General features: G+C 53.6%; 1 protein-coding gene across 6 annotated transcripts in view; it reads right to left on the reverse strand.

Annotated features, from left to right (window-relative positions):
• Positions 1-22,960, reverse strand: part of SYNJ2 (synaptojanin 2) — a 94,015-nt gene that overhangs the window by 38,137 nt on the left and 32,918 nt on the right. For 3 of the 6 annotated variants that reach the window (XM_059176662.1, XM_059176661.1, XM_059176663.1), the window contains exons 3-6: positions 21,490-21,760; positions 16,668-16,893; positions 9,649-9,732; positions 3,154-3,215 (exon numbers count right to left, since the gene is read on the reverse strand). In XM_059176662.1, coding sequence (XP_059032645.1) covers positions 3,154-3,215; positions 9,649-9,732; positions 16,668-16,893; positions 21,490-21,760 — 643 coding nt within the window. Of the gene's footprint in view, positions 1-3,153; positions 3,216-3,977; positions 4,071-8,183; positions 8,236-9,648; positions 9,733-16,667; positions 16,894-21,489; positions 21,761-22,960 lie in introns of those variants that run through there. The other 3 variants (XM_059176665.1, XM_059176666.1, XM_059176664.1) reach the window with 3 other exon arrangements.

Raw genomic sequence — 22,960 nt, forward strand, 5'->3', positions numbered from 1 at the left:
ATGATCCCAGGGTTCTGGGATCGAGTCCCGCATCGGGCTCCTTGATCGGCATGGAGCCTGCTTCTCCCTCTGCCTCTGCCTGCCTCTCTGTCTGCCTGTGCTCACTCGCTCTCTCTCCCTCTGTCTGTCTGACAAATAAATAAATAAAATCTTTAAAAAAAAAAAAAAAAAGAAAAGCTAACTTGATAACTTCACTAACACTAAGACTACTTAAATGTAATTTAAAAAAAAATACAGTGGAAGACAATACAAAAAAGAGATGTAAACCACATTTTCATCATGCAATTTTCATGCCTGGAGATAGAAAAAAGAGAAGAGAGCATGCCACAGTATTAAAAATGGTAGAATTGTATGTGACTCAAAATCGTTTTCTTCTTTATACATTTTGCGTTTTCCAAATTTCTAGGCTGACATTTTTTTTTAAGTTAATTAGCGCTAAGGAACCAGTTTTAGCCAAATTTGAATTGAGGTCCTCTGCTGGCTCCTTTAGGGTGAGCTCCTGGCCGCCCCGACCATGGTATCCCGACCAGGGAGGAGGTAGGGCTCCATCTGACTCATGCCATAGGGCTTCTGCACAAGCCTGTGCTCTGGGGGAAGGTCCGACAACAAACGGAGTGTGCGCAGGGCTCTTCTGGGTCTGCCTGCCCCGGGGAAGGTATGTCCTGCCCAGAGGTCAGACAGAGGGAGCCGGAGGGCAGGCTCTGCTCTGGGGCAAGTCTGAGCTGCCCAGCTCTACCGGTCACTGAGTGAGCCCTATGACTTGGGGGTGAAATGCAAGCCACCTGCCACAATGAAGCTTATTAGAAATAAGGCTGATGCGTGACCCTGCGTCTCAACGGGTTCCAAACCCAGAGCTGGACGAGAAACAATGTGGCCCATCACACCAGCCCCAAGCACCCTTGACCAGATTTTCCATCCCTTCTGAGCTACTCCTTTGTCTGTACCATAAAGCTAATGCTCCTCCTGTAAAAGACAGTTTTGAGGGCTAAAAAGACAAAAGGGACAAGTCAGGGCTTGGTACAGGAGAGCTGGTTTTCCTTTCCTTTCTTTTAAAAAATTTTTATTTCCTTGAGAGAGAGAGAGAGAGAGAGAGAGAGAGAGTGCACAGAGGCAGAGGGACAAGCAGGCTCCCCACTGAGCAGGGAGCCTGACTGGGGCTCAATCCCAGGACCCCGGGATCATGACCTGAGCTGAAGGCAGGCACTTACCTGACTGAGCCACCCAGGTGCCCCACTTTCCTTCCTTTTAATTAAAATGAGATAATACACTTACTAGTGACACACTAAGACTCACCTCAGGGCTCCCGGGGGGATGTCGGAGCCCACCCTGAAGCCGGCGAGACCAAGCCGAGTCTCCGTGCTCTGGGTATCTGGGTCCTTCTCCTGCCTGTCCATCTATTACTGTGGTGCAGAGCTCCCTGGAGAACCAGGGAGGGGCTTTCTAGGGCATGTGGAGTCGGGCAGGCAGGGCGTAACAGAGCAGCCAGCAGGGAAAGGCACCCTAGCGTCCACCCTGGGACCGCAGAGGCAAGCAGCTCCGCACAAAGAGGGAGGAAGGGGAGGGCAGGATCCTGCCCAAGTGAGACCCAGGCGCCGCCCCCCATGAAAGGTTAACACTGCCATCCAAAGGTTAACACTACCAGCGAGACGAGGTCCTCCTCAGGTCAGCACAGCCAAGGCCTGCTCAGGGCATCTCCTCCCCGCCCCACACCCCGCACAGCAGGTGGAGGAGAGGAAACAGGGAACAACCCAGGGAACAACCCAGGGAACGGAACAGCCCTGGCCACAGGTGTTCTGTGTGCACACGAACTACCCAGGGAAAGCGGTTTTGTGGGGATGGGTTGAGGGATTTATTTTAGACCAAACACATCAAAGAAGGGAGAAATTCCTGAGAGTCCCCTGATGTCCCAGAGATGGGGGCACCCCTCCAGGGGTGGGCACCCCCTCAGTGGGTCTGCTGGAGAAGCACGTGCCCGCATTCCCACCCGTCAGTGAAATGAGCGCACTGGGGCAGCACCCAACGTGAGGCCGGGCAGCTGCGGCCCCAGGAGAGAGAGCCTATCCTCTCTGGGCACGCACTGTGCACTAACAGGATTCAAAAATGTTTACATCGGTGTAAACATTCTTAAAATGTGTGTATTTTTAAAAAGCTCATCATGAAGCTTTTGAAACCAGCCAAGCATGCATGTCCTTCCCTTCCACTGCGGTCAGCTGGGGAGGAATCTTGTTTTCAATTTCCTAAGGACATTCAAGGCAGCTCAAAGTCTCCTTCAACAACTCCATATACATAATGCACAGAACACATGAACAGTCCTGAACACAGGCAAGAGCATGTTCAAGTGCACACACAACCCTCTTTAGAGTGACAGCCCACTAATGATGATGTGCTAATTCACCGTCACACGCTGCCACTGCTAGTCTGCGACACAAAGGAAGGACGCGTGTGGATTTAACGTCCAAATCAAGCTTCAGGCAAAATGACTAATACCCTTTAAAAAAAAATCACTCTTGAAATTTTTACGACATTCACTAATTTTTAAAATTAGTATTCAGGTTAAACATGCAAATATTTTAAGAAGCGATTAACTATGTCAAATACGAGTTACTGTTTAGTTGACCAATGGCTTTTCTTAAGAAAGTTCTGTAACAGGAAATGCATAATGGTCTAGTTTGTGGTTCAGAAAATGAACTGTGTATCTGCCAAATGGTCTTCTAGAATGATACATGAAAATCTAGCAGTGAAATCTTTAGTAGTGGGAATTGGAAGTTAACACTACTTTTACTTCTCACTTTATACCTTTCTAGACTATGACTTTTTAAGTCTGGGAGTATATTGCTTTTAAAAGAAAAATAAGCAGTCACAAATATCCTATGATTTACGTTATCCCTTGTTAACTAGGACAAAGGAATAAAGCTTCATTAAAGAACAGGCTGGTAAGATAAAATAACTGCCAAGTGTCACCTCAGTGACCTCAGGAAAACCTGAGAGCCACTAAAAAATTCCATTTTGTAAATTCCCCTCTTGCCCAAAGAACCAAAGTAAAAGGCAGAGGCAGGGCCAGGATTTGGGGTCCTCCCCCTCCCACTGTCCCATCTGGTTGGCGGAAGACTCCTAAAAGGATGGGGGGCTTAGGGTGGTGTCAGACAACCCTACCTGTCGAAAGCAGGGGCATTGGCTTCGAGGCCTCTGTTGAGTCTCAGATGATGAGAGCCAACCTAAAGCAAAGAGAAATAGCACTAGTGATTCCTCCTGCTCCGTGAACCCAGGAAGGGATGGTGCTCTCCACCCCCTTTGCTGCCAGCCAGGCTCCCCTTCTGTGGCACATTCACAGATCTGGAAGGCTGGCTTTGAACTCAGGTCCCAAAGCCTGAGTCTGGCTCTGAAGCAGGCTTTCCTAACAGCTGTGTGGGTCCCGTGCTGGCTGGAATTCTTCCAAAGGCAGAAGAGAAACTTCAGGGTCAGTCCACGAGGTCCACGTCAGATCGGGAGACTTTTCCACAGTGCAGAGGTGAACGCCAGCCAACCAGGGGGAGAGGAACCACTTCTCAGCCTCCTCTGAAAGTCTGGGGACCTTGACCACCCCTAAAATCTGAGTTATGGCTACCTGCAAACTAATCTGCCTTATGTTTCAAACTACCTATTGAACATCAAAAGTTTAAAAGACAAAACTACATGGTGGTATTGGGGCTAGCTCGAAAAGGCTCTCCCTGGATGAATCTGGGACAGTGTGAACACTGAACTGTAAGGGACAGTAATGGATTATGATTCAGATAAATGAGATAGGAACTCATAAACCTCTACAGACGAGAGCCGGCTGGTGCATGAATGGACAGATGAGTGGCACAGAGGTGGGCTGGTGGACGGGGCAAAGGGAGAGGTTCTTCCTTGCGGAACACTGATCGATAAATGTGGAGACGGTGGTGGAAAAATCACCATGTTACAACCATCATAGTAAAGAACGGTTCAGCAAAAATCACCTGTTGATCATAAACATTCAGAGAGAGTTTGATGGTCTGGGTCTTCCGTAGACGCTTATCAGTTGAAAAGGAAGACATATTAACTATAAAGAAAGAAACAGAGCAGCTCCGTCCTGAGTGATGAAAATTAACATCATTAATGAGGGAACACGTGGGACAGAGATGGGACACCCCGACAAGAATGGGGTTGTGTCAAAGATCCACACCCTGAACCTGATCGTAATAAAACACCTGGAAACCCTCACATGAGGCACCTTCGATTTAAAGAAAGAGAAGACCAGCATCCTCCAAAAATGTCAATGCCCAAGAGCCAGAAGGCAGAGGAAAGGCTCCGGATCAAAGCAGACTAGAGATGTGATAACGAGAGGCAGGGCAGGATTGCATCCTGGATCCCTGACCGAAGGGGGAAAGGTGACGGGCAGCATGGGGTCAATGGATAAATCCGGCCTGTGGACCGCAGGTGAGTTTGGAGCACCGTGCCACACCTGCTGACCGTGCACCTGTCCCGTGCTGATGCAAGAGAACACACCTGCTTTCAGGAAAAACGTCCTGACATATTAAGTAAGGACGCATGATACACACAGCCCAACCATCAGGAGTTTAGGAAGGAGCGGATGGCATGTGTGTGGGCAGCAAGGGGTTCATGTCCCATGAATCTTGGGACAGGACGCATGGGAGTTCCCCTATGTTCCTACAACTTCTCTGCAGGTCTGGAATGATTTTAAGAAAGAACGTTCTTGAAGAGTATTGTTCAGCTCTGCTGGTTATGGGGCATCATAAACGCGGCGTCATGGGGCTCGTCCACACCATCGAGCGTCCCTGCTGGGTGTGGACCGAGTGTTATCTACAAGTCTTCCCACCACACGTCACACATCCGTCCATCTTCATGCCTGGGAAAAAGCCAGTCTAGACGACGGGCTTCTCAGCAACAGACTTAGAGATCCTGGGGTTAGGCATGTCCATCTAAATAATTCCACAAAGTCCCACGTCCTTTTAGGTCCTAAGATGCCTTGGTAATCCCTAGGAGAAGCTCCAGCAGTCGTCTTTAGCCCGCTGCCGGGCTTACTCTGGGCTCCTGCTCCCAAAGGCACGGACCCCTGGCTGAGGACATGCGAAACTTCACCACCCAGACCGGGGCCGCGCCCCGCGAAGACTGCTGTTCCCCGCACTCAGCGCCCCGTCAGTTCCTGTCTTCTGAGCTCACGAGGCGGGCGCTGGCAGGAAGTGGCCCTCGTTCCTCTGAGCCACCATGTGTGAGATCCCCGAGGGCTGAAGCCCAAGATAGGGGGCTGCTTGCTGCGGTCAGCCCGTCCGTCAGTGACAGTCTGTCCTGGAACCTTCCCAGGAGAAGGCATAAGGGGAGAGTGGACAGACAGCGGGTCAGGGCTCAGAGCCTGGTGTTTAGTCGTGACAAGTTCTATGACTGGACACGTCAGCCTCCCCCCGGATCACAACCCAGAGCTGCTTCTTCCACAAGCAGGAAGAGATCCCAGTCAGATTCTGGATTCAGGTCACTTGCCTTAGAATGATCTTTCCCTCACCCCAACATCTTATTTTTGAAACTGTTGTGCTACAAGCCATCTCACATCCCAGTCACAGACGACTGGACGCTGCGATTTAATTGGGAGAGCAGGCAACCCCGGTATCAGGTGTTTTGTAAGCTACCCAGTGCAGCCAAGATGGGGTGCCTCCCCCCCAGCAGCTCCCACAGTAAAATGCAAACTCCTCAGCCTCACACACAAAGCCCGGTCTCCATCTGTCCCTTGCCTGGCCTTCCGGTCTGATGTCTGCCCACAACCGCCATGCCTCGGGCTGCAAGCAGCTTAGCCTCGCCACTCCCGGGTCACACTGGTGATGCCTGCGTGTGGGGTCCCCTCTGTGGCTTCCTTCCCTGCCTGATGCAGCCCCATCCCTCCCAACTGGGAGTCTGGGCAAGCTGGGCCTCCCCACAGCTGCCCCAGGGATCTGGGCCTCCTCCCTCTGGGGCTCTCCTCACACCACCCCGCCGTGACCTGTCCCCTCCTCCCGAAGGCACGGGCTGTGACGTAAAGTGCCCCCATGTACCCACAGGTGCTCAGTGAGTGTCTGTGGGACCGAAAAAAGGCTTGCTCTGAGGGTGGGGTGACGGGACACCTGGGAGCCTGGTCCTCGGGCCTCATCTTGACAGAGAGAACGCGGACACTGTCCCACCTCACAGGCCTCGTGGAGACAGCAACGCTCACTCCGGAAAGCCATGCTTTCCCAATGCAACCTGTGTTCTCGTCTCCTAGATGGTAGAATGTACATTGATAACATTAACAGCTACCATTTGTGTGCCCTCCAGGTTCTGGAAACTGCGCTGAATTCGACTATGCGCCGTGACAGCTCATCTTCCCCATAACCCCAGGAGGTCGACTGTTAACTGTTAACGTCAGAAGAATCAACTAAGGCTTAGCAAAGATAGGAACTTCTCAGACTTGTGGGGTTTTGTTTTGTTTTTTGTTTTGATAAGAACCTTTTACTGAGATAAAAACTTGTCAAAAGAATATGGTTCCTAAGTGAGGGAGCCGGAACTTGAACTAGAACCAGGTCCTGTCACCGCGAAGCTTGTGCTCTGAGTCACAGGAGAAGCTTCCTGGCGATCGGGATCCTTCTGGCAGCGGCTGCGGGTAAACACGGGAGCGGGCGCGAACACAGACCTGGACCCACGGTGCGTGCGCGGCTCTATTCCAGATTCGGGTCACTTGTCTTAGAAGGATCTTTCCCTCACCCCAAAGTCTTATTTTTGAAACTGTTGTGCTACAGTTTTGGGGGACAAAAAAAAAATCATGCCCACACAAAGGAGCACATCAAGGGCCTTGTACCCAAGAGCCTGGTAACAGTGCGACAGGGAGGGGGCGAGTGTGGACAAGGTGGGAGCAGCGGAGGGACTAGTCTACCTTGCAACCTCCTCCGGCTGCTGACGTCATAGGACGCTTCAGAGACCTCAATCACCTTGGCAAGACCCATCTGCACACACATGTGACAGGCGAGGAAGATTCCACGGACCACAAGTATACAGAAAATACACTCTCGCTAACCATACCAGGAGAGCAATTAGCTTTAAGTGTAAGATTTCAGTGTGGCTATTTATAAACTGCAAAGCTGTTTACATGGTAAAGAGGAAATTGTGGAAGGTCCATGGTGGCTCGAAATGGCGTCAGGATCCAGGAGCCCGTAGGGAAGGCATCGCTGCCGTGGAAACGTGCAGACAAGTCATCGTCCCAAGTCCTCTCTGCCTGTCCCCACTCCTATGCCCTATCTCCAGCAGGGCACCTTGGTTCCCGGGGGAGCCCCCAAAGGGTGCAACACTGCAACTTAAGATGCTAGCTATCGGCCTAAAAATCTGGGCATTTTTCATTTAACGTAAGTAAAGGAGGAGGGGAGGAAGGCCACCGAATCAGTCCTCAGGCTTGCCATGCATAGTTCCAGGAGGAGGGGGACTGCACACCGTCCCCGAGAGCTGCCCTCCTGGTCACCCTGTGAAGAGGACCCAATCTCTCTTTGATGGTGGATACGGTTTCAGAGGATAAGCATGGGTACGAGACCCAAAGGTTAGCAAATCCTTTGTAAGATTAATGAACACCAAAGCCTTTGCAAGCTTATTTTGAAGAAACCACGGTGGTTCTAGGGAAGCGAGTGTGATGAATCTAGAAGGTGCCACAGCTGTCAAAAAGCGAGCCCCCAGGACCCCCACGGAGGCTGCCCGTGTCGGGTTGAAGGGCAGCTGTTGCAAGGCAGGGTCAGGCGGCATCAAGTGGGTCAAGCTGGGGACTGAAATTAAAGAGGGGAACGACAGACCAGTTTTGCTTTGTTTTGGGAAGAGGGAGACCAGAACACGGGAAGTCCTAGGAATGGGGTGGAAGATGACAAAGGGCTGCAAGGCCTCGGACAAGACACAAGGGAGAGAAGAACCTTCTTGAAGGTCTGGGGAATCAGAGTCACTCTGACGCATCCCCCGTCACACCCCGCAGACAGCCAGCCTGTAAGGCAAAGAGGAGCCCGTGGGCAATCTCAAGGTCAGTGTCGGGGGTTAGAGGGACCCGGAACTGGACGCAGGGGCAAAGGGGATGAATTTCAAAGGCTCCTTCCCAATTCCAAGACTATCAGGACCACCCCCATTTCTGGATTTCTTAAAATCTTCATGTGAAACCTTTGTTTCCTGCTTCCTTTTTATCCCCTCCTTACTTGATGTTTGCTTTTTATTCTTCTAAATACACAGCTCCAGAACTTCCAGAAGGAAAACTCCAAACCTAAAGAAAATCAAGTTTCAGAAACCCTCTTTGGAATGTCTCCAATGGGTAAATCATACTATAGAGACAGAAAGTAGAATGACAGTTGCTTTGGCCTCCAGGAGAGCTGGGAGGGCCCGGGGAGGGGTGACAGCCAGTGGGGACAGGGTTCTTAGCGGTGATAAACCCTGTAAAGTTAGTCACAGTGATGGTTCCATGACTCTGTAAATGCACCAAAAACGCTGAACTGTACCTTTAAATGGGTGTAGGTTATGGTATGTAAATTAGATCACAATAAAGCCATTTAGAAAAACTGTCTTGGGATGAGCTCCAGAATCATCTTCGCCCTCCTAATCAGGCTCGGGGTGTCTATGCCATCACGTAATGCCACCAACCGTCCTCACACATCTTAGTCATTCCTTTCTGATGGGAAGACTGAAGCCCAGAGAAGCTTCTCCCTCCCCCAGAAGTGAGACCCCCAGGAGACCCGTACGCCTCCATTTCTCTCCAAGAGCTGGTATGTTTCCTTATCAAGCCTGCCCATGGCACAACGATGGCCACGGGGTCAAGTCAAGGGCCAGGGAAAGACCCGGTGGTGTCAAACACCCCCCCAAACCCCGGCAGACGGCCCTGAGCCTCCAACTGCCATCACACAGCATAAGAGAAGCCCAAGCCACAGAGGCCTAGGCGGGGAGGCCTCCCGGGCGCACAGACAACCGCTTGGGCCAGAGGGGAAGATCTGGGGTCAACGCTGAGGAACCTCAGACCCACTCGGCCCATGACCTGCGGGGAAGGAGCTTGCAAACAAGACAGTGCCTGGGTTCACGGACAACAAACGTGTCCTTGGAACGTGGTACCACGCCCTGAATGCTCCCCGGGAGAAAAAATGTCAAATACTCTGGCACAGGCCAGAGTCCTGTTTTAGACCGCAAGGTGTATTTTTAGAAATCAGGGGAAAGTTCCATGCCATTCTCACGTGTCCCCACAGCAGGGACCTCTGGCCATCGGACCTGCTGTATGGCCCCTAGGGCCCGAAAACCTCTCAAAGCCCCGTGGGACAGTCACAGCTCTCAAAACACATCTTTGGCCGTGTTCCCAATACACTGAACTTGGGGGCTAACAAAGTCATTCTACTCAATTATACGATGTGGCTCGCTTCTCAGCAACGGCCCCCCTTCCCAAGTCACGGGCATCAACAGCAAGTTCAGGGTCAGAAAATCAGATACAACGTATACATTTCAGTATCTAAACACACGTACACACACACACACACACACACACATGTGCACACTTAGGCAGCTCAGCTCAACCCAGCGGGGCCGGAGCAATGAACTGAGAAATTGAAGGAAACACGGTTAAAAGCAACAAACCACAGTTGTTCAGAAGAGAGAAGCAGGTAACTTACTTTTCTCATTACCTACCTGAAGCCCTGGCTGCTCCCAAAACAGCGGAACGGAGCCTCTGATCTGGACAAAAGATGACACTCCGTCATCCATGTAAATCGTCTGCACCGCAAGGAAACATAAAGGGAAAGTATTTCTCAATGAAACCGAATGTCCTGGGGCCAGGTAACGGGATCTGGCCGCCTGAGACCCGACACCAGCCCGAATGAAGAGCAGGCAGCAGACTTCTGCGCCCTCTGCTCCCCTGGCCAGCCTGGCCTCGCTGCTCCCTGACCCACAGGCCAGCCCCGTGTGCTCATGGGCGTGCTGGCGACTGACCAGCCTCCGAGGAGTCTGCGGCGGGCACGGGGCCTCGGGGGGAGCCGCAGCTGCCCGGGACTAAGGAAGGCCAGCAACACCTCCCCGCTGCCGCGCAGGGACGGAGGCAAATGTGCTCTGGAATTTAACTAAGACCTTCCTCAGAGCCTTCTGTTTTCACCTCGTCAACTAGCTGAGCAGCAGAGAACAACTGGAAAGGGTTGGATGAAACCAACAAGCGATGGCCAAAAGACCTGGGTGACCCCACGAGTCCCGGAGTCTGCCCTGGACACTGCAGGCCAGGACTTGACTTGAACTAGCAGTCGCTGCTGGCCGTGTGCCGCCGTGTTCTTAAACCCGCCACGAAGTCAACATATACAGCACAGCTTTCATAGGGTTCCAGGGGGCGGGGAGCGCAGCGGGCTCCTGCCTGGAAGCAGGGGATACTCACCGGCTAAAGAACGGATCTCCTGCCCCCCCCCCCACCACACACCGTTATTTTGGGGGGTACCAGCTCCTCTGCCTGCAGGTCCCCCCCAACACTGTATGCAAGGGAGCATTACAGGGACAAGAAGTGCAGTGCTGAGAGCATCACGAGGGGAAGCTGCTGGGCTGATCAGACACACGGCCCTTTATCTGAGTAATTCTACCCTGGCCTGGCAGGGCCAGTCTGGGCAGCGCTGCCGATCCTTTCCATCTCTTACCAGCCTGCTCCCTTACAGGGTAGCTTTCCGAGCAGCTAGATCACGCTCAGATCACACATGCATTAGTAATTCATTGGCAGACCTGAGCATCGGACCCGCAGCTCCCTGGGACAACAGGAATTACGGGAGGCTGGTACCTATGGAGTTGAGCTGAACTCTTCTTTCCAAAGGGAAACGCATCAGGTTAAGAACTAGTCTGTTTCTGGATCCGGACTAGCAGCAAATTAACTTCCCCCTATTATTCTGCTCAAAATAAGAACAAAAACAAACAAACCCAAAACCAAAAACCAAAACCAGTGGCATCGGGATGGCTCAGTCTGTTAAGACATCGGCTCGGGTCATGATCCCTGAGTCCTGGGATCCACGCCCACGTTGGGCTCCCTGCTCAGCGCAGAGTCTGCTTCTCCCTCCGTTTCTGACTCTCCCCCCCCCCAGCTCATGCTCCCTCTCTTTCTCTCATAAATAAAATCTTAAAAGAAAGCAAACCACCAAAAACAGAAGAAAGAAGCAGATTGCTTAAACTCACGCAGGCCTCACTGACTACAGAGAGATCAGGAACACACAGGTCCAGATGACTGAGAAAGAAACCAATTTCGCCAACATTTCTCTATCGGGATAGCCTTTAACAGCGCCAGGACCTGATTTAAGCTATGGAACGCTTACCCTGCACTTAAACGTGCGCTAAATGAGCTGCTTCTAGCATCAGACCACACTCCTCTTGAGCCAGAACTTGCACAGGCAGAACGGGTTTCAGAAAACACCCACCAGGAGGCCCCACACTCCAGACCCCACCCCGGGATGGGAAGAAAAGCCGCCTCTCACTCTCTCCACTCCTCCCTCCCACGGGAAGATATTCCAGTGCTGCGTCCCATTCATCATCGGGGCCACCTTCTTTGTTGCCAAGGTGATAAGAAAAAACTAGCAGTGGGTTTGTGGCACTTTCCTTCCTGAGCTGAAGAACACAGCCTGGATACTCCCCGCAGCCTGGATGCCTCGCCTCCCAGAAGTGGTCTTCCCAGAGGGTGTCGGGGTCCAGGGAGAGGGGAGAGGAGGGTGGAGGGGGAAAGTGGGTCAGCACGTGGGCTCTGGGACAGCACCTTCCACCTGCCAGCTCCCAGGTGCCCTGCAGGGTGACCCTGGGCACGTTCTTTAACCACTTTGGGCCTCAGTTTCCTTCTCTCAGTGGAGTTACTGTCACCCAGCCACAGGGAGGAGTAAATGAATAATGAGGGAAGGTGATCCCAGTGCCTGGTGGTGGTTCGTGGCTCTTGAGGGCAGGAGAGCGCCAGCCAGGAGTGTGGATGAGGCCCTGCGGAGGACTGATGGACCGGAGGGCCCGTTGCCTGGTCTTGGCAACTCGGGAGCAGCCCCTTTCTACAGAGTGGTGGGAGTAGAAACCCAAGGACCCTAAAAACAAAGGGATAAGGCAGGGACTCTTGCAACCCAACAGGTACTCTTTGATCTGAAAGGCTTTTGCTCAATTCCCATTTCCAGGCGAGGGCTTTGTAAGCCAGTGCTTTCCAAGCGGGCTGCATTCCTGGGAGGACATGCCGCTGACCTCACCTGTCCAGACTGATCCGTGCCCTTATCTTTAATGGCCAAATATTCTTCCTCTTTTTTTTTTTTTTTTTGTCTTTTAGTAGAGCAAAGGGACTTTTGGAGGTTTGTTTTTCTGCCTGGTGAGTCAAGCAATCCTACCAGGTATGACTCACAACAGGGCTGAAAGGACTCTAGGCTTCTTCCCAGGAAGACTGAGATGAGTCCACACATGGATGCACCACACACACACACACACACACGCACACACACACAAACAAAACAACCCCCCACACATGCACTCACACCAATGTACACACCTGTGCATGCACATACACGAACCCCCCCCAACCATTCACACTTACACACTACACATGCACGTGCGCACACACATGGTCCGCCTCAGAGAAGAAAATTATTCCTTCCTCTTAGGGAAAATGTTGAAGTAGGGCAGAGCTGGTGGAGCCGAAAACCTCTCCCTCTTCTGGCTCCCTGAGCGTTTAGTTTAGGAGAGACCCTGCCTCGGGGACTCACCCTCTCTCTGTCTAGTCCCACCATTTGCAAAGAAGCACAGCGCCACAATTCATCAGCCCCCCTCAAGCATTTAACAGAGGACCCCCACTTGCATATGGCCATGGGCTGGGGTCTGGAGAGCCTCACTTCCCAGCAGGGGCCTGGGATCTGTGGGCAACAGCCAAGAGGAGCCGAGTGGACCCGGCTGAGACCCTTCCCCGCCACAGCTCAGCACATTTCCTCCAAGAAGTTGCCTGCCACTCTCTAGCGGGAAGCCTATGTCCCAAAGCCTGCCCCTTTGTAGGTCACAAAGCAGGCAGCCCCATGAGCCGGAACGAGTCTAGCCCACTCCGCCTCTGGCATCCCTTTGATTCGAAGGCCTCAGGATGCAAGCCGCACTCTGCCATCCCCCTGAGCAAAGCCAGCAAGACCGCAGGGAGGTGCACGCAACCCCACAGCACAGTCCTGACCCTGGCCAGCCCATCTCGGTTCCGCCAGCATCTGGCATTGGGCCAGGCGGGCCCCTGGGAGCGATTCCCCCAGGTGCCCAGCACATCACCACAGCCCTGATGGGCCAAGTTCAACATGGGCTTCAGCAGCGCCCCCCCACCCCATTCCTGCGCCGCTCCCCGTCCCAAGCCGCCCCGAGGGCCGCAGGTGCCTGCAGGCTGCGTGTGTCCCCAGGCACCGGTGCCCAGAAGCCCCTTGGGCAGCAGGAGCAGAGGGAGGGAGGCAGAGCTGTGCTTGGCGGGAACACTGGTGACGTGCACATTCCACTTAGGAAAAGATTTCTGTGCTAAAAACAAACTTAGATCAAACTATGGCTACAAAGGGCCGTAAACAAAACCACTGCAGGACTGCAGAGACGGAGAAAGTGGCTGTCTTGTTCAAGTGGGAGCAACGGGAGATTCTGGTCTCGGGGGGAGCAGCTGCCTCCCTCCAGCCATGCCTGCTCATTCTGAAAACACTTCAGGAGAGGGGACGAGCCCCAGGGGCAGCTGCTCCCCGCTTCAGGAAGTGGCTGACCCCCCTGACCCCCCCCCCCCCATTCAGGCTGGGCCGGCTCCCCAAGGCACGGTCAGGGTGTCCCTGAGCCCGATGCTTTCCTCGGGAAGCGCACGCCCTCACCACTGCCCGCAGTCTCCTCTGTGCCTTCCTCTCGATCCAGGGCCACCCCACGGGCCCCTGCCCTCCCTTGCTCTGTCGGCTTTCCCCATCCCTCTGCAGGCAGGACTGTAGGGAGCACTCCCAGGACGATGAGGGGGCCTGTCCTGCTCCTGCTGCCTCCCTGCCTGAATGGGCTCGCAACCGCACTCAGCCGAGGGGCTCAGAGTTTGCTCCCCTGTTGACAAGGACACACCTGGAGTCGGCTCTGGGGACCGACTCTTCGCCACGCCCCACCCCCCACCATGGTGGTCACACTGTCGGGGCTCTCCGAAGGCATGAGTCATCCTGGGAGAGTACAGGGGCTGCTGGGAGTAGCCCCACAAAGAACTTTGGGTGCAAAGCCACCATGACCCCCCCCTCGCCCCATTACACATCTCATAAAAACAGAATCACCACGGGCCCAGGGAGCCATGCCAGTCCCAGAGAAGGTCCACACTCACCGCCCATCTCTGGGAGAGCAGAGGGTGGGGGTGTCCAGCTGCCTGTCGGCTTGCCCACGGGAGCAAGGCAGGGTTGAGGGTTTCATCAAGGCAACCTCTGCCTGATCCAGAGTCCAGAAGAGGAAATGGGAGAGAAAACACAGAGCAGGAAGACCAGACAGGCTGCGTGAACCAGGAAATCCCTCCTCTGTCCTGAGAAGGGAGGCAGGTGGTGGCCATTTAAATCACGGGGCTGTGAGCTCCAGGAGCCAGAGGGCAGGCCGGGGGTGTCTCTAAGGCCTTGCCGGGCCAGCCGCAAGGCAACAAGGTCCCCGTCTCTGAGCCCAAGCAATCAGGGCATGGGACAAAAGCCAGTCACCAGGTCTGCGTAGATGAAATAACCAGAGCAACGTTCTCAGCCCTGGTCCATCGAAAGAAAAATAAGAAAAGCAGTACAGTATCGACATTTTCCATAAAGCTGAATGTACTGCATTAAAAGTACGGTCCTTTAACACTGATGTCTTCATGGATCAACTATGTGCCCCCAGAAGAGATGTTGCAGTCCTAACCCCTAGCACCTTAGAGACCGTTACTGCAGAAGCAGTTAAGATGGGACATACTGGACAGGGCGGGCCTCCTCGTTAAAGGGGAGAGGGCCACCACAGGGAGGTGAGGCAGGGACAGGAGGGCCGTAACGAGGGGGCCCCCAGGGCTGGAAGAGACAGGAAGGATCCTCCTCTAGGGGCTTCAGAGGGAGCATGGTCCCACCAACACCCGGATTTTGGACCTTGGCCTCCAGAATCATGAGACAATAAGTTCTGGTTGTTTTAAACCCTGTCCGTGGCACTTTGTTTTAGCAGCCAACATCTACAGGGTTAAAAAGCCCAAAAGGAGGGCAGGTGCTTTTGCAATGACTTACTTGGTAAGATACAATAGATGAGACCCCAATTTTTTAAAAATGTGGTTAAAACTCACAACTCTGGAGAGCACCAAAAAAAAAAAAAAAAAAAAAAAAAAAAAAAGAGTATATAAGGGACTATCTACTGAAAAGCCAGATGGAGAGCAAGGCTGGGGCCAAGCTCCAGTGCTGCCAGTGAAACCCTCTTCCATCTGGCTCAGTTACCAGATTCGGGGGCACAGATACTTTGATGTGTACAAATAGGCTTTGCACTGCCGGCCCCTAGTTCCCGACACAGTGCTCAGCCCCTGACAGATGAGAAATAATAAAGTTCTGTTGAATGCCCTGACTCAGAGCCTTACCACGCAAGGATAAGCAGGGGGACAGGACAGTGCTAAGGCGTGAGGCCGTGCAAAGAATAGGAAGTACTCTTCATGGCGTGGACATGAGCAAGAAAATACGAAAATGCCCTCCATCTCGGGGCCACATTTTTTCCTGACATTTTAAACTAGATTTTATTTATACCCAGGAGAGCAGAGAATGAACAGAAGTCACAGGCAAGCAAGTGCCCATGCCCATCACCTGAAAGCTCCCATTCCAAAGTCCTCCTACTTAGCATCCGACTCCAAGAGGACCTCCTCACCTTAAGCCCAAGCTGGTGGTGGCTCTCGCACAGAAAGCAGGTGCTCAGATCTGTGCTGAATTAAACTGGCTCAAGGCCTGGAAGACACCACCATTCACAGCTGCAGGAAGGAGCGGATGCAATAAACACGGGCTGTTTGCCGTGTGACACCCGCAGCCATGGGACACCTGTGCCTTTCACGGGGCGTGCCTTTCCTACAATTTATTCCACCTGTTAGTCTACAAGGCAGCCTTACCCTACAGATTTTCAACCTAGAGAGAAAAAACAAAACAAAACAAAAAAACCAACAACTTGAAAACCAAAAACCAATGTAAGACAGCATCTCTGGGAATGAGAACAGAATCTAGGGGGGAAAAATCAGTGCGAAATTAAGCAGATGGTCATATTCATGGAAGCTGAAACCAAGTGCCGCCTAGCACGCCAATTTCGCAACTCCCAGGTGCTGACAGGCTTGTCTGATTTAGGATGAAAAATGGTTTCTCCTCTCATCCTTGTTTTATTGATTTACTTTTTGTCTCAGGAAAACTTTCCAAGCCTGTGGGTTCATCCGTCACCTGTCCTCTCAAATAACCACCACCCTTTATGGCCATGGCAAGAATTCCTGCTTCCTCATAGCTGGAAGTACCTTGGGGATCAGTTTTAGCCCAGCAAAAGTAGATCGAGAAAGCCACCCCAGGCAAGCCTGAGGCCACATGTACAGGCAGAGCCCCAGTGACGCTCTGTTCTCCAGAGGAAGAAACCACAGTGACCAGAGACGACCGCCAACATGCCCGGACCACTTCTGAGCCAAACGGAAATGCATGTGCACCGCTGGGTCCCCTCTGAGCCACGGAGCTCCACCGACCGGCCGGGGCACTGACCTGCTCAGTCTCCACGAAGTTGGACACGTGGCCATCGTCGTTCACACCGCGGGTGTGGAAGCGAGCGCCGGCGCGCTCGCAGCTGATGCGGGACACGAGGCAGACCTTGGCTTGCTTGTGCGAGGCGTACACCGTGCGGATGGACACCACGCCGCAGATGACCTTCAGCAGCCAGTCGCAGCAGCTCACCTGGTGCTGCCTCAGGGGCACGTGCAGCAGCTGGTTCCTGCGAAACGGAACCCCACAGCGACTGGGGTCACGCATCCTCCAGGTAACACCACGCCCAAACGAGAGGGGGAGGGGCAGGCGCACGGCCAGCTCTCCTGCCAGGGATGGGGGGAAGGCGCTCCCGATGAGCTGGGTGCTCGGGATCCGGGCCGGGAAGTTCCCGAGCTTGTGGGACTCCCGCCCCACAAGCTGCAGGGCAGCGGAGGCCAAGCAGCTTCAACCCGGGACTCCTTCCCTAAACCACAGAAGGCGTCAGTGTCGGGGAATGGAAAGTCCCTGAGCGGAGCGCGATCCACCCCCCACCTTCCAGCGAACGTGGGAGGAGCCTTCTCCAGACCTCCGTCCTCCCCACTTTTAAATCAGAAATCCCATCAGTAAAAAAATTTAATCATAGGCTTTGTAAGTAAATAATAAATGATAAAAATAATCACTAAATATATGGATGCTCATTTAAATGACATACATATCCCATGAGGTGTAGCCTATCCCAGAGAGAGCACTAGGAAGCGAATCAAAACAAGTAAAAAAGGATGAGAGGGGCAGCGCCTGGGGGGCTCAGTCTGCTAAGCGTCGGCCTTTGGCTCAAGTCGGCATCCTGGAGTCCTGCCATAGAGCCTGCGCGGGGCTCCTTGCTCAGTGGGGAGTCCGCTTCTCCCTCCGACCTTCCCCCCTGCTTGGACTCTCTCTCTCAAGTAAGTAAAATAATTTATTTTTTTTTTTTTTTTTTTTTTTTTTTTTTTAAAGATTTTATTTATTTATTTGACAGAGAGAAATCACAAGTAGATGGAGAGGCAGACAGAGAGAGAGAGGGAAGCAGGCTCTCCACTGAGCAGAGAGCCCGATGCGGGACTCGATCCCAGGACTCTGAGATCATGACCTGAGCCGAAGGCAGCGGCTTAACCCACTGAGCCACCCAGGCGCCCCAATAATTTATTTTTTAAAGGATAAGATGGGGGCGCCTGGGTGGCTCAGTCCTTACGTGTCTGCCTTCGGCTCAGGTCATGATCCCAGGGTCCTGGGATCGAGCCCTGCATAGGGCTCCCTGCTCTGTGGAGAGCCTGCTTCTCCCTCTCCCACTCCCCCTGCTCCTGTTCCTTCTCTTGCTGTGTCTCTGTCAAATAAAGTCTTAAAAAAAACTTAAGATGAAAATAAGAGCAACAAAAGTTCTAGTATTTTGTCCCCATATCGGATGGATTGTTCTGGGGGTCTGGGGACCCCTGGTGTTCTTGATGATAAGGATGGGGATAAAAGCCAACATTTATCAAGTGCACCGAGAATCATCCTGAGTGCTTTGGGATGAATTAAGTCACTTCATCCTCCAAAATACCTGAAAGGTATTATCATTCAGCCCATCCTACAGATAAAGAAACTGAGGCACAGAGAAGTGAAAGACCTGTCCGAGGTCTGGGAGCCACTAAACGGCAGCGAGGAGCTGGGAGCCTGTGCTCTTCACCGGCCCCGCCAGCCCCGGGCCTACCTCCTCCCTCCCCAAAGGCCCCACAAGTACCTGCCCCCTCTTGCCCTCACTCAGCTTCCCCAACTCCCACTTGACCTACTCAGCCCCAGCGGCCACTCTGAGAAGGGAGGCCTTGGAGGGGTGCAACGACCCCCAACACTCCAGGCCACGGTCTGTTTGGGGCGCTCAGGAGACCCAAGCAGCACCTCACACCCTCCGAGTCCTCTCAGACTCTCCCCAGGAGGCAGGAACCTTCCCAGAACGCTCTCTCCCACGGGGTGCTAAGCAAATCTAGATCACAATGCCCTATTTGTTTAAAAAAGGCAGCGCCGTTCCTGCCCTGCCCGAGAGAGAGCCTTCTTCCCAGATAGCAGCCTTCTCTCATTTCTCCAGAAGGGTCCTGTGAGCCCTGCGATGTCTCAGGTGGCTTCTCCAAGCGTAGAGGCTCCCGAGGTCTCAGGCCAGCCTCTCCCACCGTGAGCAGGACACCGGCCCCTTCTGAGCTCTCCTAGCCACTGTGCTTGTCTGCCGGAAAAATCATGATGATGGAGTACTCCTTCACAAAAACACGTTTTCTTCTTCTGAGTCACTCTCTAAAATTCAGATGACGAACCAGCTTTAGTAACAAATTAAATCCGCATATGGCATCAAAGCAAGGCCTCCCGAATATTCCAGTCTTCCGGCCACACAGCTATGGCTGCCATCAGTCACCAGGGGTCAGGCAAGGGAGCCTTTTGCTAAATATTGTCAGCGCTGAGTCCCTGTTTATAGCCACACTGGCCTGGCACGCTGAAGGACAGCTCTGGTCCTCAGGGGGAGAGACCCAGATCCACAACGGAAAACCGCTGTGAGTCTCCTCCCGGGCTCGCACTCCACCGGGAAGCAGTTCTCGGCGCGGCCCATCAACCAGACTGGAAAAAGAACTTCCCACCGCCCTGCACCCCCCCATTCACCAGCCATGTTCCCTGTGGACCCCATCTGACTCCAGATGTGCGTCCAGACCTGGAACGCAGCACCCTCAATGGGCTTCGGGCAATCAAGCCTGTGACTGCTGGGTCGGGGCTGACTCAGCTGCGGTCAGCTCCACGGGCACCGCCCAAAAACCACACCCAGCGACCTGGCACCCTCCAGACGGCCGCTTCCTCTCAGCTCAAGATACAATCTGGTCCCTTTCCCAGCCACCCCCCCACCCGCCCAGTCCCAGCCTCCACCTCGTGATCTGCACCCTTCCTGCTGCTCTCTGTGGACCCCACGTCTCCAGCCCCAGAGCTGGCAGAAGGCCTGACACCAGGGCCACCCGGTTTCCTAAGCATCCCCTATGGTCCTATGATGTTGCCAAGAAACATCACAGCCTCTGAGACCTCTCCCTGCCCGGCAATCCCTGTTGGAGGTGGCCCCATGTCCTTAGCACAGACAGCCCTCCAAATCCCCAGCCTTCGCTCCCCTCACTTCCTGGACTTCAGGGGTACAAGCTCGTCTCTGCAAAATGGACTTAGTGATTCCCAGAAACACCTTCGTCTGGACCTGTTTCTCAGAGAAGGGTCCTCCAACCCCAGGACAGGGGCCTCCATCATCACCTGGCTGGAAATGCTGAGTCTGGGTCCCGGGGCCCAGACTAGCTGAGTCATAATCTGCATTGGAACAAGTGTAGCAGGAGACTCACAGGTATTTTCAAGTTTGAGCACAGGATGGCCCCAAGAACTCAACAAAACCAGACGGTCCAAGAGGGCCTGGGGGTGAGGAGCACTAAGGCCTGCGGCAGAATATGGTGAAGCCTCTTTTTCCAGGCAGAGGTCAGGCAGTGGTGGGGGGCCCCAAGCACCAAGGGGAAGAAAAATGTATGCATTGAAGGAGACCTCCGAGTTCCTGGGTTTGGGCAAAGGGAGGGAGGCAGGCATAAATTATGGCTGTAAATAAGCCTCATCAACTCTATCTTAAGTCTGGGAAACTGGGGCGGCTGCAAATTCCAGCCCTGGAATTCTAAGAACATTCAGGATATAAGGCATATTAGAGCAATTTCTATGGCTTGATGCTCATCCCACTGGCTTCTGACCCACTTCTCACCTGTCTCCTGGCAAATCCGAAGGGTACAGTGTGGTTGACTACCTAGGCCTGGCACCGGTCCATGGAGATCATTGCACCAGCCCTACCTTCCAGGACTTACCAGGGTCATGACCCCCAGGATCCAGAAAGAGCCGTAGATAATTTACATATTTATACAGTCAGCCACACCTAGCTATGCCTGTTGAGGAACACCCAAGTAACCCTAAACATACAGAAATCCAGGCGCCTTGGTCTGGGCCTCAGGATACATGTTATCACATGACTGCTCAGTACCTTCGCAGGTTGACTTGGCAGTTTCCCCATTGCTGGAAGAGCTGGTCTGGCCTGGCGACTAACAGAATAGGATCTGGAGCCAGAATGCCTGGTTTGAATTTCCTCACTTGTTCAAGCCTCAGTCTCCTTATCTATAAAATGGGCATAACAAATAGACCCTACCTCATAGGTTACTTGAGGATTTTGAGTTATTTTTTTTTTTTAAAGATTTTATTTATTTGTCAGAGAAAGAAAGAGCAAGCACAAGCAGGGGGAGTGGCAGAGGGAGAGGAAGAAGCAGGCTCCCAGGGAGCCTGATGTGGGACTTGACCCCAGGACCTTGGGATCATGACCTGAGCCGAAGGCAGACACTTAACTCACTGAGCCACCCATGAGGCATCCCAGGATTCTGAGTTATTACCAGCAAGGAAGTTACTAGAATAGGAACACTGAATATAAGCATTTGTGATAAATGTGTGTGCACCAGAGGGTAACCCAGATCGCTGAGGGGACCACAGGGGCACTGAGCATGGCCCGGCACTTAGGAAGCACCCAGTGGGTGTGGGCTCACGGAGAGTTTCTTTTCTAAATCTAATTTGACTGCTTTGGACACCTTCCCGGAGCCCAGGAGTGCGGATGGGGGCTTAGCTTTCTTCTCACTGTGTTGAGAGCGACTGGGCTCTCAGAGGTGCCCCAGGATCCTGGGGATGGTATAAAGCAGAGAGCAAGGACGCAGGTGCCAATCAGAGCCTGCCCTGGATATGATCCAAGAGGGATAGGGGCGAGGGGATGGGGTGGTAGGCGATGACCCAGGGCCCTCACCAAAAGAAGGAGCTCCCCGACTCGTCGCTGTCGTGGCCCTGCTTCTGCGCCCGGACGGTGAGGTCAAAGCTGGACCCATCATTGGGCCATGAGAAGTAGAAGACCCCCGAGTTGAGGATTTTCCTCAAGGCTACGAGGCGGTCTTCCTCCTTGACCTCCTCCTGGAGAGGGTAAAAGTCGGTGGCCGTGATTTTGTAGATTTCAGCCTCTGGGATTCTGCCCACAGATGTGCAGCCTGTCACCAAAACCAGGAAGCTCTGGGAAGCGCCACCTGGAAGGGAAATAGACAAGGGGGCTTAGGACCACACTGGGTGGGCGCCAGGGGCAAGCAGGCGTGGCCACTGCAACCCACTAGAGCCTGAAGCCTCTTCTAGGAGGGTCGCCTCTGGCCAGCAGCGCCACCACCTGGCAGCCTACTGGAAATGCGAATTTTTGGCCCCATCCAGTGGGGCGGGGCCAGGGGCCAGCCACCTGTGAGGAAACATGCATTTAGGCCATTCTGCGGCCCACCAGCCTGAGGGTCTCCGGCCGGGAGCCTTCCTGGACCCACAGCCTCTCTCCCTATCTGCACCCCAAAGCCTTGCAAATCTGCCATCTCCACGAAGCCTCAGGCATCACCTGGCTCAGGGACCCCCAGTGGGGTCAGTCCTCCAAGCTCAGTCCCTGGAGTAGCCTCTCGAAGATGCCTGATGGAAGACCTCCCTCTCTGCTTAGATCCTTCCACAGCTCCCACCTCCCCCAGGACTGAAAGGGGAACTCCTCCCAGGCCGAGCACCCATCCCTCCCCACCTATGGACACCCATGGTCCCTCGGCTCTGCAAATACGCCTTATGCCCTCACACCCCTGGGCCTTTGCCCAAGATGCCGTCTCTGCCCGGGAAACCCTACCACATTCTGCCCTTCAAGGCCTTCCCCACTCGCCTTCCCTGTCTCCACTCTCCAGAAGAGCCACAAACCTTTCTGGGGTTCATTAGGGCCACCCTAGCTCATCCCTCCTTTCCAGGAGAACTCCTCTCTCTCTGCCCTTCAGGGAGCCTGCCCTGCTCTCTCAAGACATGGCTGTGTGCCGCACCCCCCGCCCGCCCCCTGCCACTGGCCAACAGCATCCCTGTTAGCCCTATTACATGCAAAGCTAACAACCTCGTTCCCAAATGTATTCCCAGTAAGTTGGGGTTTCTTTGGGGGGGGGGGGCGTTACATTGTAACATCCCAGCACGGCACACGGCTAACAGACGAATACTTCCTACATCACCCAGGGAGAGGGGGGCTCAGGTCTCCCCACTCCCCGTGAAATGATCCCCCATACCACTGCCCACCGGGCTGCCAGGAGCACGAGGGAACCTCTCCTGGGACCCCATCAAACCTGCTTTGTCTTCCGCACCCCCCACTGCACGGGGCAGACAGGCACACGCTATGGGAGCCAGGGGTGCGTGGCAAGGCTCTGCTCTGGGGACAGCGGGGACAGGTGCCC

This window comes from Mustela lutreola, chromosome 6, assembly GCF_030435805.1.
Source record: "Mustela lutreola isolate mMusLut2 chromosome 6, mMusLut2.pri, whole genome shotgun sequence".
In the NCBI taxonomy this organism is placed as follows: Eukaryota; Metazoa; Chordata; class Mammalia; order Carnivora; family Mustelidae; genus Mustela; species Mustela lutreola.